General features: G+C 43.9%; 1 protein-coding gene across 2 annotated transcripts in view; it reads left to right on the top strand.

Annotated features, from left to right (window-relative positions):
* LOC308460037 (engulfment and cell motility protein 1-like) overlaps positions 1-12,756 on the top strand; it is an 84,528-nt gene extending 71,772 nt beyond the window's left edge. Inside the window, exons 4-6 of one of the 2 annotated variants that reach the window (XM_080976080.1) lie at positions 7,225-7,265; positions 8,610-8,682; positions 12,449-12,756. In XM_080976080.1, the coding sequence (XP_080832206.1) occupies positions 7,225-7,265; positions 8,610-8,682; positions 12,449-12,583 (249 nt within the window). In that variant the 3' untranslated portion in view covers positions 12,584-12,756. The remainder of the gene's footprint in view (positions 1-7,224; positions 7,266-8,609; positions 8,683-12,448) is intronic. The other variant, XM_080976079.1, reaches the window with a different exon arrangement.
* Positions 12,757-14,452: the final 1,696 nt, after the last annotated feature.

Raw genomic sequence — 14,452 nt, 5'->3', positions numbered from 1 at the left:
ATTTTCATTTTAATCCTTGGTCTTTTCCCCTGCCAGATGAATTTCATCAGGGTTCTCTGCCATTCTTTACATTGTTTTAAACCTTTAATAACCTTTAATAATAAGAAACCCAGACCATTTCTTAAGCCATAACACACACCGGCAGGGAGCCTCAATGATGCCCCTCTGGAGGCTTCACCTGGGCCCAAAAACCTGGCTAGCCTCCTGTAGCTACGGCTCTTTACAAGGGAGCAAGAAACCCAGACCTGTCTTAGCCTGTCTGTACACCTCTCCCCTTTGGGAGTGCACCTTCTCCTCTTCCTCCCACCTTCCCCAAATGATCCTCTCAGCTCTGTGGACTGAGAGATGCTCACTTACAAGAAGGAAGCTTCATGACAAGTGTGATCTGTAGCACAAAGGAGGATCTCATTAACTGACAAAGGACACAGGTTTACCTTGCTGCAGGGTATCGGGATGGTCGTGACGGGGTCCCTGGGCAAGCAGAGCTTGCAGCCAGGTGAATGAATTGTACTTTGTAGGGAAAGATGGAGATACATTTCCAGAGAATGTATGTTTAGGATTAACCCAATTACTGGTTGAAGATGCTTGCTACAGTATGCATTTGTTACTTTCCTAGGGTAAATTAATAACTGATTAAAGGTGTCTATTTGCATTAGATATGGAAAAGGTTCCGGGACTTAATTAGACTTTCGTACTTAAGTTATTCAGAGGCTCATTATACACATCTATTATTGTGCAGAAATTCCCAGAATAGTCACTACTATGGAGAGGATATTTGGCAGGAACCACGAGGGCTTTCCTTGATAGACGATACTTAGCTTAAACTATTATAGCGATCTTGAATTTCTTTTGTTGCTCAGAGCAAAGCCGAGGTGAACACATAATTGCACTTGCAGTTAATGCAGAAGGCTGCAGTGCAATCGCTGAGAGGCCTTCCCAGTATGTAACACTTGTGCTCAGAGATCTGCTACCGGGCCAGGTTCAAGGGGTCACTCTTAGTATATAAAGCCCCTAACAACTTGGGGTCGGCTCACCTACTAGACAGCCTAATCCCACATGTGCCCCCTTGGCTACTTTGTGGGTGGACTTGGCGCTGTTATAGGTGCCACATAATATCCGTTCTGCGTTTGTAAGAGCTCTGTCATTCCAGATTCTGGAAGCAGCCGCACTCCAACTTGCTGACTCAGAGGTTTAAGGAAATGTGGCAAATGTGGTAAACCATGAGCCCAGGTTTGGAGACAATGCTAACCCAAACCACGGCTTAGCTCACAGCAGCAGGAGCAGAGCAGTTGCAAAGCGGCCATGTTCTTCTCTATGAGAAGCCACACATTGGTTCATTCGCACCAAGCCATGCGTTGGCTTAGTGTTGCATGTAAACTAGGCCACTCTTTGCAAAACAAAACTGACTAGATGTGTTTATTTCCTGGTGACTGCTTTAATCAATCTACATCATCTTTGTGACAATCACTTATTCATCCAAATGGCTCTTGCTTTTTTGCTTTGGTTTTTCTTCCTAGGCGTACAAGTGTTTATGTTTGCAGCAGTGTTCAGAATGTTGTGACATCTCCAGACCAGACAGTGTTCTTTCTATTTTGGGGACCTTGAAACTAAAGTAACTTTAGCCAGACGGCGCAGCACAGTAGAGAGAGCTATACTGGAATTCATACTGCTGGTTTAGTGGGTAATTTTAGCAGATTATTTAGTGTTATCTTGTTTAATGGGTGTTTATTGCATTTATTGAATTCACTATAGTGAATCAGGAAAAAGCAGTTCTGTATAATTCAGAGCTAGTTTTGCCAAACTCAGTATTGCAAAAAGGTTGCAGGTTTGATTCCCATATGGGGCAACTGCATACAATGGTACCTCAGGTTACATACGCTTCAGGTTACAGACGCTTCATGTTACATACACTGCTAACCCAGAAATAGTGCTTCAGGTTAAGAACTTTGCTTCAGGATGAGAAATCGTGCTCCGGCGGCGCGGCAGCAGCAGGAGGCCCCATTAGCTAAAGTGGTGCTTCAGGTTAAGAACAGTTTCAGGTTAAGTACGGGCCTCCGGAACGAATTAAGTACTTAACCTGAGGTACCACTGTATTCCTAAATAATAATAATAATAATAATAATAATAATAATAATAATAATAAATTTTATTTATATCCCGCCCTCCCCAGCTGAAGCTGGGCTCAGGGCGGCTAACAACAATAAAACAGTACAACACAACACAACACTCTAAAACCATTCATTATAAAATTAATTCAAATCAAACCACTGGCGACCATTGGGCCAGAGCTCCGCGAAGATTGCCGAAGGAGGGAGTCAGGCTGCGCCCTGGCCAAAGGCCTGCTGGAACAGCTCTGTCTTGCCGGCCCTGCGGAAAGATGTCAAGTCCCGCAGGGCCCTAGTCTCTTGTGACAGAGTGTTCCACCAGATCGGAGCCACAGCCGACAAAGCCCAGGCTCTAGTTGAGGCCAGCCTAACCTCTCTGAGGCCTGGGACCTTCAAGATGTTTTTATTTGAAGACCATAAGTTTCTCTGTGGGACATACCAGGAGAGGCGGTCCCGTAGGTATGAGGGTCCTAGGCCTTATAGGGCTTTAAAGGTTAAAACCAGCACCTTAAACCTGATCCTGTACTCCACTGGGAGCCAGTGCAGCTGGTATAGCACCGGGTGAATGTGATCTCGCAGCGAGGACCCCGTAAAGAGTCTCGCTGCAGCATTCTGCACCCGCTGGAGTTTCTGGGTCAGTCTCAAGGGCAGCCCCACATAGAGCGAGTTACAATAATCCAGTCTGGAGGTGACCGTCGCGTGGATCACAGTGGCTAGGTCAGGGCGAGAGAGGTAAGGAACCAACTGCTTAGCTTGGCGGAGATGGAAAAATGCCGCCTTTGTTATAGCTGCAATCTGCGCCTCCATGGAAAGGGAGGTGTCGAAGATTACACCCAAACTCTTAACGGACGGTGCTGGCACTAATTGCGCCCCCGCAAGAGATGGGAGTTGCCCCCCCAATCCCATATCGTCCCGTCCCAGCCAGAGGACCTCTGTCTTCGAAGGATTTAGCTTCAACCGGCTCCCACGTAACCATCCAGCCACAGCTTCCAAACATCTGGTCAGTGTGTCTGGGGCCGAGTCAGGATGGCCATCCATCAACAGATAGAGTTGGGTGTCATCAGCGTACTGATGGCAACCCAGCCCAAAACTCCGGACAAGCTGGGCGAGGGGGCGCATAAAGATGTTGAAAAGCATCGAGGAGAGTATCGCACCCTGAGGTACTCCACACACCAAGGAGTGGCGCGATGGCAATTCCCCCCCAAGCGCCACCCTCTGTCCCCGACCAGAGAGAAACGAGCGCAGCCATTGAAGGACTGTGCTCTGGATCCCCACATAGGCAAGGCGGTGGTCCAGGAGTTCGTGATCGACCATGTCGAAAGCTGCTGACAGATCTAGAAGAATCAGCAGCCCCAACCCGCCTTGATCCAGCTGTCTACGAAGATCATCTGTTAGGGCAACCAGAGCCGTATTGCAGCGGTTTGGACTAGAAGATCCTAAGGGTCGCTTACAACTCTATACTTTTATGATTCTACGAAATACACTTTAGTTATGACACTTATTTGTTCACCTAGATGTAAGAAAGGCAACTTTTTAAAAAAGTTGTTTGTGAATTACTGTGTGTATCAATTAGAACAATGTTTGCTGTGAGATCTGAAGTCTTTTTTTCTGTCTAGGAGATGCTAGTGAGTATAGGAAATAATACCAAGCCCTTTAATACCCAGGACCTAATTACATTTAACATTAATGATCATCACTAGTAGTCAGACACTTCTGCCTCTCCAAAAACAGGATTCAGTGACCAGAGAATTAGAGGAAATCTCAAATATGTCAGATTAGTCCCTGCCCACCCCCCTTTGGTAATTTTAACAAATTTGCTCCATAGCTCTGTTGTTTGAAGACCAAATTATTTGAAGACCAAATTATAGCAAATTATAGACCAAATTATTTGAAGACCAAATTATAGCAAATGAAGACCAAATTATAGCAGCGACCCAGACTATTTTAACCCTACCTCCACACCACTTGCATAGTGGGTAGGGTGGGGTGGGATTAATCTTTAAAGCAAAAGGGAAATGTGAACTGTTCTCATCCCTGGTGTTTTTCTCCCCAACGTAGTTGATGGATCTCTCAGTACAGTGGTACCTCGGGTTACATACGCTTCAGGTTACAGACGCTTCAGGTTACAGGCTCTGCTAACCCAGAAATAGTACCTTGGGTTAAGAACTTTGCTTCAGGATGAGAACAGAAATCGTGCTCTGGCGGCGCAGCAGCAGTGGGAGGCCCCATTAGCTAAAGTGGTGCTTCAGGTTAAGAACAGTTTCAAGTTAAGTACGGACCTCCGAAACGAATTAAGTACTTAACCCAGGGGTCGGCAACCCGCAGCTCCGGAGCCGCATGCGGTTCTTTTACACCTTTGCCGCGGCTCCGCAGATCCTCCGGGACTCTGAGCAGAAAAGCAGAAGCGCCAGAAAGAGGAGGGGGATGGAGCTGGGCAGCCGAGCCGGGCAAAGCAAGGCGGAGGTGGCAGCGGAGCTCAAGAGGAGGCGGCTGCTGGGGTGGAGGCAGTGGCAGTGGCGGCCGGAGAAGGGCTGCTGCTGCTGCCGCCGGAGGGAAGTTCTGCCAGGCGGCTTCATGGCTCATAGCTTCCCCCGGGGTACACTCTCCCAGGCCACATTCTCCTCAGCCCCGCGCGCGAGGCACCTGAGGCGAGGGAGAGAGAGCGCGCGTGCTCGAGGGAAATGGTGGGGCGGGGTTTGTGTGTGTGTGAGGGGTGGCGGTGGTGCTTCGGGATCCTTTTCCGTGCCTTGCTTCTGAGTGGCCTCCGAGTTGAGGGAGAGCACCTGAGGTGAACCACAAAATGGGTCTGCCCTCCCTGTCAGGGAGGAAGGGGTGAATTACGTCAGTGACGAGGAGGGGGTCCAGAGGTAGCCAGCAGGAGAGGCGGGGGAGCACGAGAGCAATTGCAGAGGGGGGGGGCTGTTAGGCACCAAAATCCTGCATGCGGGATTTCCCCCGTTCTCTCGTACCTATGCAATCCCTGCCCTTCTCCCTTCGCCCTCGAGATTTGCTGCAGAGACAAGCAAATGAAGAAGAAAGGGAAGAGTATTAGCTGACATGTCCCCGGATCCCATGGAAAGCACCACAGATTCCTTTGCTTACCAGCTCTTTTTATTTTAAGTTGGCTTCAAACCTGTAATTGTGTAGGTGTATGTATGTATACATATACACACATAAATATTCATATCTCTTCCCTCTCACCTTCCTTTCACCCAGTTTCTCTGGCACTGGTTTATAAATGCTGCTATGTAGAAATGATGAGAAAGTTGCACCAGCAGAAGGAATGGATATGTGCTGTTAGTAAAAAGAGAGGGAGTTGAACTGCAGGGAGGGACAGACACGTTTCTATGTATTAATTTGTATAATGCCCTCTATGCACATGGTGCTTTGCAAAAAATGGATATGAGAGGTACCATACCCCTCAGACTCAGGGAAAAGAGAGAGAATGGGGGAAGGGGAAGAATGTGTGGTTATTTACATTTGGCTTGTTTTGCGGCTCCCATTTTTTCTTTTCTTCGGAAACGGGTCCAAGTGGCTCTTTTTGTCTTAAAGGTTGCAGACCCCTGACTTAACCCAAGGTACCACTGTAAGTGATTGGTGCTGAGAAAGGGGGCTCATTGTAGCCACTGATCAGTGAACCCAACTGAAGTGTTTAGCTTGCCTGCATTGTTTGCATTCAAAGTGCACCTCCACAGGGACTTCAGAGGAAGGTGTGTTGAGCAACGGAGGACTCAGTGGAGGTCAAGAAGTATCTCCTCTTCGCTGCCTTCACTTCCACAAAGTATGCTTGACAATAAGCGCACACTTTTGTTCAATTGCTTACCTTCAGGGTCGTCCTCCTCTTGTGTTCTAGCAGTCTTCCAATAAGCTGCAGTGCCCATAGCTCTGAGGGATACCACCGTGCCACTGGGGCTCATCAAAGTTCAAGAGGGTGAAGAGGGACGATGGTGTGAGCTGCTCAGCTCATTGCTATGTACCACAGAATTAACCCAGAGCTTCAACAGGGCTGTCAGACGGAAAAGACCCTGGAGTCATCTGGAACGGAAATCTTCAGACCCTGAGAGTGGACCATTCTAATTGCCCCTCCAAACCTTTGCAGAGGAGCAGCCACTGCAGTCTAAATCTTAACAGGAGGCAATCTAACCATGACAAGGGAAAGGTGGCAAGATCTCCTATCTTCAGATCACTCTCTTCTTGCCCTACTGAGAAAGCCAGATTCAGGGCGTAAGCAGCCACATGCATTGTGGGAATGCTGTGATGGTACCGTTCCATGGTTCTTACGGAAGCCATGATGTCCTGAGCCAGCCCTGAATCAGTAGCCTCAATATTAATGTTAAAATTCCTCAGGTTCTACCTCCATTTTTTATTTGACCTCATTGTTTCTTTCAAACTCCAGAAATTCTTGTTCATTTTTACAGTGGTTTGTTAAAGCGAGCCAACTTCAAGCCATGGTTATTTTGATTAACCATTGTTTAATGTTGTGTTTGAACTCTGTGCTGGGACTCATCTTGCCTATGGTTTATTGAAGGAAGTCAGCTTGGTAACCCATGATTTTAAAGTTGCCATATTTCAGAGCAATACTAGTTAAAATTAACCACAGATAAAATAGCAATTTGTCATTAATCAGAAATAGAAATAAGTACTAGGAGCGTTCTCAATAATTCAGATCACAGTTCTTCCTCATTTTGCCGGTAGGCTGCTGAGAAATAATGTTTTGCTGTAGGGCAGGGATGGAGAACCTGGACCCTTACAGATGATGTTGGATCCAATTCCCATCAGCCCTAGCCAGCATGCTTAATGGTCAAGGATGCTGAGAATTGTAACCGGAAACATCATCATCATCATCATTATTTTTATTTTTATTATTATTATTGAATTTATATATCATCCTCTACCCAAAGAACCACAGTTTCTCTGTCCCTGCTTTGGGGATACCTAATGAGTTTATAATAATTTTTCAGACCATTTTGGTTGTTTTACATAGATTATATATCAATTTTCAACAAACATTTGCACACTAAACAGAAATCGGCCCAAGTTTTCTTTTGGTATTGCAAATATCTACTGAAGGCTATGCTATGATGTTCTCACACAATGCATTTTCCTTTTTTGTCCTTAGAAAAAGCCATTGTCAGCAATCATAAAGGAAGCCTGTGATGGGTGAGTTTTATTTGTTGCTGTGCTTTCAACTCTCAAAATGAACAGTTCTCAGATATATTTTCTCCCTCTTGCGAGTTAATTCAAATACCTCCCAGGAGCCTACACACACACACACACACACACACACACACACACAGTACTGGTTTCTAAGGTGTGGGCTTCAATTTTATTTCATCCATTTTGAAGATAGAACAAAGGGAAATACAATTTTATTTATTACATTTATATGTACAAATGTGTACATTACACACATAAGTAATGGACAACTATATATATTTGTTCCAAGAGGTTCAATGTGACTTACATAGTTGTTGCCCCGACTTTAAACACAACCTTGTGAGGTGGGTTAGGCTGAGAGTGACTTATCCCAAGGTCACTCAAACTCCCCAGTTGTAATTGGACATTTTAACTGCGTCAGAACACGTGACTCTCTTGAGTGTGCTGAGGCAAACTTTGGTGTTTGCATGGAGTTCTGCACAGGCAGGAGATGTTCAGTTCCCCAAGGAAATTACCTGCAAATGAGAGGCCTGTGGCCTCATCCCAAAGTGGCATTTAAGCTGCCTTCCTGTACACTGGCAGACTATTCCATTCAATCCTGTGAGGATCGTCTTGGAGAACTACAGGTGTGGGAGTGGAGAGATTGTGCAATAAATTAAAAAATAAATCTTGCATTTGTCTTTTTTCTTTTTTAGTTCAGGGGAATCATAAGTGCTTAGGGACTTGACTGAAATTATTCCAGCATGGATAAAAGAAATGCACATTATCTTTAAATAGGCTCCTTAAACCCTTCTCTAGATTAGGAGCGAAGAACTGGATCCATCTGGCAAACCAGTTCCTTTCTCTCCCATTCTCCATAGGCCAAGTTTGACAGTGGGTGGCCATGCCTGCCTGTCAATCACCTGACATCACATATATTTTTTTTGCCCACGTGGGGTCAGGCAACCCATTTTTGCATATGTGGTTTGTAGTCTAGCCATGCAGGCAAAGGTACTGCGCTTTGCCAGGCCCTGGCAATTAGCTGGTTGTCAGGTTTTCAAAAGATTTTGCTGAAGGGCTTTTGAGGTGCCACCCACCATGTTTTTTGGACCCAGCTGCATCTTTACCTGCTGTAAAGATCACACCTGATGTGATACAGGTATGATGTCAGATATAGGGCAGGTAGGTGTGTCTTGGCCCAAACAGCTGCTGATTAGACCCATGGGCTGGAGGTTCCCTACTCTGGTTCTAGATTTACCCAAGTGTTCTGTGCTCAGACGTGTAACTAAAAAGCGAAAAGCTGAAAATGGTTCTTGGCTTCTGTCATCCAAGTGCATTTTCCTAATAAAATTGTTTGTACCTTTTAAGGTGGTCTCTTACAAATCACGAGTATTATGCACTGCAACATGCTGATAGTACCAATTTCTACATCACTGAAAAGGTAAGATAATACCTCTGGACATCTCTTGTGCGCTTTTCCTTTCTTTCTTTTTGTTTAAAAAATGCTCTTCACGCTGACAATTCAGTTTCAGAGCTAATGTTGAGGGAAAGTGCATTATTACCTTGGTTTTTACAGAACTTAGACCCAAGTGGGTTATAATGGGCTCACTGTGCCTCATCCTATTGGTCTGCGCTCTGTCTCCTGGTAATGTAGCAGTTCAGTTTTTGTGGGTAGAAATATAATTGGGGTATTGGAGGGATTTCTAGACAAGATTTTAATTGGATAAACATTATCCGCATGCTGACAGTAATTGCTTCTTAATAAAGCAACTTGTATCAGAATTAACTGTGGAAGGTTTTTTGTGCCAGTTCTTCCAGTGCTGCTGGTATGTCACTGGGTCTAGAGAAGGATCTTGATCTTAGAGCACTTGATTTGGAATAAATATTAATGAATGAATTGTAGGGGCTGTTTCGTTTTTTTAAAACCGCCTGCTTAGAAGAATGTCCTTTCTTCATATTGCCAACACTTACTTTGAAACTGCTCTCCTAAAATGCATGTTTAGTTATTCTCCCCTCCCCAATCATTTCAAGTGGAGGATGGCATTGTCTGCTTTCAAGAATTCAACTCTTTGGTTCTGAAATGGTGAGGGAGGCTCCATAAAGTTGACTCTCAGGTTTTTGTGGACATGTTAATACTTTTCTTAAGGATTTATCTGTACAAACAGCAGTTTTTGAACTCTGCCACTGAAGAGAGCAGGTGAGTGTGGTGGCCGGTTGAAAGACTTGCTCACCAAAAATAAAGTCTCACACACAGAAAATTAGCATGCAAAGGGAAGAATCCTTTTCTCCTGAAATAAAACTATACATGGCAGAGCATTCAAGCACATAGCAACATCCTCTCTGTACCCTCAAGTGATGCAAGCAAGCAGTTTTCTTGCGTGATGCTCAGTTGTGTTGTAAGGCTTGGGCAGAGGAGGGCAAAATTAAATCCTTTTCTACCAAAACCACTTTGCTAACTCTGTAGACTGCTGTGTCCAAACCTCTTTAGAAAGTATAGTTGAGCTGGCACTTATTCATAATCTGAGTACTGTCGAGAAGCAGCAGACAGGAAACCTAAATGAGACATACCCATAACTGGTTGTTAGGTAAACAAAGTATTGTTGCCACCACTTCCCTTTTTTCTCCCCTAAATGGTATCTTAATAGAAATTAGATTCAAGAGTTGCATAACGCTTGCCATCTCCGTGAGAGAGGTGCCCTAATTGTTGCCTTGGTGTGCATTTATACTGGATAAAAGCAGTGCTTTTTTCTGTGCTGGCACCCATGGCACTTTTATCAAGATAGGAGAAGTAGCATCTTGTTTTTTCTTTCTAAACAAAACAAAACAAAAACACTGGATTAATTTGTGCTTGGAGCGTTTACTCATTTTGTGCTAGGAGGAGGTTTTCTGAGCGGTGCATGAGATTTGGCCAAGCCCACAGCCTGGATCTTGCTCTTGGGCTGTGGGCTACTAGCAGTCCATGGCAGTTTTTGTTTTATTAAAAAAGCCAAGCAGGCAAGTCATCCTGATGCATGTTACAAAAGTGTTTTACACTCCGATTTCTCTCAGCACAAAGCTTGTGAAATAAATCAATTGTTCCAGCTGACAATTTTCAACCACTTGAATTCTGAAGCACAAGCTAAACTGAAGTTCACCCTTTGAAATACGTCATATTAGTTGAAAGTGCCTAAGAAGTAAACTGCAAATAACCTCGAGTATTTGCAGTTCTTCGTGATAAGCTGGATGCTGCATTTGTTCTTGGCTGGGTAAGAGAGCTTATTCTAGCAAATTTTAATATTAAACATTTCACGTTTCAGGAGCCAAAGTGCTAATTTAGTTAGCGCCAAAATATGCAGAAATGAAATGTGAACGAAACAATATAAGATGTAACTGATAGTGCTGAGGCAACATAATACGCACAACGTGTTTCCTTTTCACAAAATTTAACCTCTTCCACTGGGGCAGCCCTGTGTTAAATGCTGCATTTTAGCTGTGAAGTATTTCTTGGCTGCTCTATTTGGCTCGTTGTCAGAATTTACAGATTTTGCTGGCTGAATTATGCATGGTGCATGTGATAACACTTGATGACTTGCAGTTTGGCACGTGAACTGCTTCTGCCAAAGATCCACACGCATGAGCTGATACAAAAATGTAATCAGTGATGGCTTTCTCATCATGCAGGACGTTCCTTGAAGTTTTAGTAACCGAGAATGATGTATGAACATACTTCTGTGAACTCTCCTTAGAGTTGCTTTACACATGGCACTCTTGAGTCATGGGGGGTGGAATAGGAAGCACAAGGCCCCGAAAAAGTTGTAAATAGTAAAATTTTGCCCCAGCTGCCTCCTTCCTTCCTTCCAACCCTACGCCAGGTGTTCTTCCTGGAGGAAATGAGACCTTCTGGGAGAATCTGGCTTGTGCTCTCTGTTGCTGCTACTGTTGAGTGTATGTATGCATTTTCACTAGAAGAACACAGATTTTTATAATGCCATGAATCTGTGCTCAAGACAGACAGGGACTGTATATTGTGCTGCAAGGAGGGTTTTTATTCTGCTTATAGGCTGTCTTGAGTCAAATAGAAAGTAAATATGGGCGAGAAAATGAAATGCCATTGGTATTACTCAGATGCCCGTGACTACTGCTACAGATTTTACTGTTTACCGGTTGAGTGAGGGAGAAATACCAAAGGTCATGATGACTGTTTCATGGACTTCGCAGACTTGTGAATAGATGGCTTCAACAAGTGGGCATTTTGACCTTTCACATGCCGGGATTTGGACTGCCTTTCCCAGGCCTCTGAGGAGAGGCAAGCCTTGCATTTTCTCAGAGTAGCAGAAAGGAATGTTTCAGTGCTTTTTAACCACTTTAACCTGTGGGCCCTTGCTTATAATTCTCTGCAAGTATGAACACATCCGTGCTGATTGGAAGGATTTCTTGGTGCCTGTGTGATAATTTGTTGCTAGTACTATCATTTTAGTCAGAACAATTTTCCTTAATCCAGAAATAGACTATTTATTCCAAATTCTAAAGATACTTCTGCTACTTAAATAAGTTTGGGGAACGCAAAACGTCACTTAGAGAAGGATCTGAAATATTTTGCTTGAAGCTTGAATATGTTCTGTATTGTTTTAATGAGTTGTAAACCATGTTGAGATTTTTTTCATTAAAATATAAAGTGGTTGGTATATAATAAAATTATTATTATTATTATTATTATTATTATTATTATTATCTCCAGTCCACAGGATCACAGTCGAATGCAGCCTTTCTCAACCTCAGGTCCCCAGCTGTTGTTGGTCTACAACTCCCATCATTCCTAGCTAGCAGGACCAGTGGTCAGAGATGATGGGATTTGTAGTCCATCAACAGCTGGGTACCTGAAGTTGAGAAAGGCTGATCTAATGGACACAACAGAAATGCAAAAAGGAATGAGGGAAGATTAAAACAAGCTATGGAAGGATTGCTGCTTATCTGCCAGCGTGCCCATATCCTGCCATTATGTTCTTCCTGGCTGATGGCAGGAGCCAAAGTGTGCTTTCCTTTAGCCCTATTTGGTTGCAGCCATTGCTGCATATACTAAATCAATGTTTGAACTTCTGAGCCAAGATTCAAGCGCTTTTGTATTGTCTAGCTGAAATGCTCTACAGTAAGAACAAGAGCACCATTTTGATTATGTCACCATCCTCCCAGCCCCAATGTATTTTCTTCTTCATTCCCCTTTGTTTCAGTCTGCATCTATACCTATTATGTCACTGGAGAACAATGAGGAGTCTTGTCTTCTGTTGGTTTGTCTTCTCTTCTCTGTTCTTGTGTGGATAAATGAAACTGTGACCACCTGGTTTTTCCTTCGGATTCGGTCTTGACGAACCTCCTTTTTCTTTTTGTAGATTCCTTATCTTGTTTTTGAGCCCTGGCTACAGTAGTTAAATTGTTCTGTGCAAAAAGTTACGGTTTCTTGTGAATAAATCCTGTAATTGCATATGCTAGGGAAACTCTTGCCTTATAAAAGCAGGCTTCGTGTGAGGGAGGTTGCACAAATAAATAAAAAACTAGTATTTCTGTTGCTTCTATTCTTCACTTCAGTCAGCAAATATTCTAAGAGGTGCTCTGAGTTTATACCTGACCTGCCTTTTCAGTATATGCTAATAGAATGAGGGTCATTTCTGCATACAGGAAAAAAATATACTCTGTCATATATACAAAAGACACAGCAGCAAGATAAACTACAACTTGAATTTCAAGATTAATGTCAGGAAGTTCACAAGGGTCATCTATGTGGGGTGCTGGAGGAGAAGGAGAATGGACAATTTATTGATTGATACATTTAAATTTAGTATATTGGTTGTTTGCTTTTTTCAACCAGGGTTGAACCTAACAATTGCAAACATGGTGAACCTTGCATACCAAGATGCCGGGAGTCTAACCTATCAATCCAAAGATGTTTTAAAGCTTTGAAAATGAAAAGTAAACTTGCTGATTAGAATACTTTTGAATACTGTGGTCAGTGTGAAGCAGATTTCTTTATACAGTCCACAACTTAACCAAACGTTCTTGTTATCGCTGGTATTAAGTAGTCACAGAACAGCTCTGTGTATCCACTGAAATTAGCTGACACGCTGAGCACGGTTTTGTTCAGGTTAATGTAGAATATCCCTTTGGTTTAATTGTGCACTGTTTTCTTGCAGGCGCTTAAGTAATTGTTTGGGAATGGAGAAACAAAATTGGATTTTTAATTGGAGAGCAGATATTTCCGCTTAGGTTTTGTCTGGCCTGCTGCATTACAAAGCAGATGCTTGTGGATGCATTCCAGAGGGATACATAAGAAGTGCCGTATTTTTCGCTGTATAGGACACCCTTCTTCCCCTCCAAAAATTAAGGGGAAATGTGTGTGCGTCCTATGGAGCGAATGCAGGCTCCTTGGCTTCAGCGGTAGCAATGCGAAGCCTCCGAAGCACAGAGGGAGCGCTCCCTCCGCGCTCCGGAGGCTACGTGTTGCTTTCAGGGATAGCCGCCTGAAGCCTTTGGAGCACACCTCGCGCTGCGCTCCAAAGGCTTCGGGTTCCTTTTGCTGAAGCCGGGAGAGCAAGACTGCTGATTGTTGGATGCTAGGTCCCATCAGCCCCAGCCAGCCTGGCCCAATGGTCAAGGGGTGATGGGGCTTGTATGTTTGTTTTCCCAAAATACTTGCATCCTGCAATTTTATAATAAAATGTCCAAGTGGTTTGCAACAGTTTTACTTACATACACACACACCAGACCACAAACTATTACAGAAAATGTTTATTCTAATTATCTTCATAAGCCTAGCAGCAATGGGGAAAAAATCAGCAAACTTTTATACGTTTAAGGAAGATGCCTACTAAATCCCTATTGGAGAGCATTCCACACGACTCAATGGCTCTAATGGCTTGGATTTGTGTTGATGTCAAATGAGCCTCACCAGCTCTGGGGACAACCAGCCATGCTCCTGCAGATGATCTCAGTGATCAAGCTAGGATATAAGGGTTCAGGCGGTCCCTTTCTTGTACTTCAGCAACTACTGGAGGGCACCATATTGGTTACCCCTGCTTTAGTGTGTTCAAACCATATTACCCTGGCTGAATTCACATGTAATGCTCAACCATGGTTTTGTTGGGTTTGGAACTTAACTGGTTAAGTTGTTCCCATGATGCCTCAACATTCTGACGTCAGCTTTCGAAGCTGGGAGGAGCTGGGAGGAGTTACGTTCTGTT

Source organism: Podarcis pityusensis (genome assembly GCF_964106645.2).
Source record: "Podarcis pityusensis genome assembly, chromosome: 12".
Classification (NCBI taxonomy): Eukaryota; Metazoa; Chordata; class Lepidosauria; order Squamata; family Lacertidae; genus Podarcis; species Podarcis pityusensis.
The sequence above is the reverse complement of the archived record's forward strand: the minus strand, read 5'-3'. Positions and strand labels throughout refer to the sequence as shown.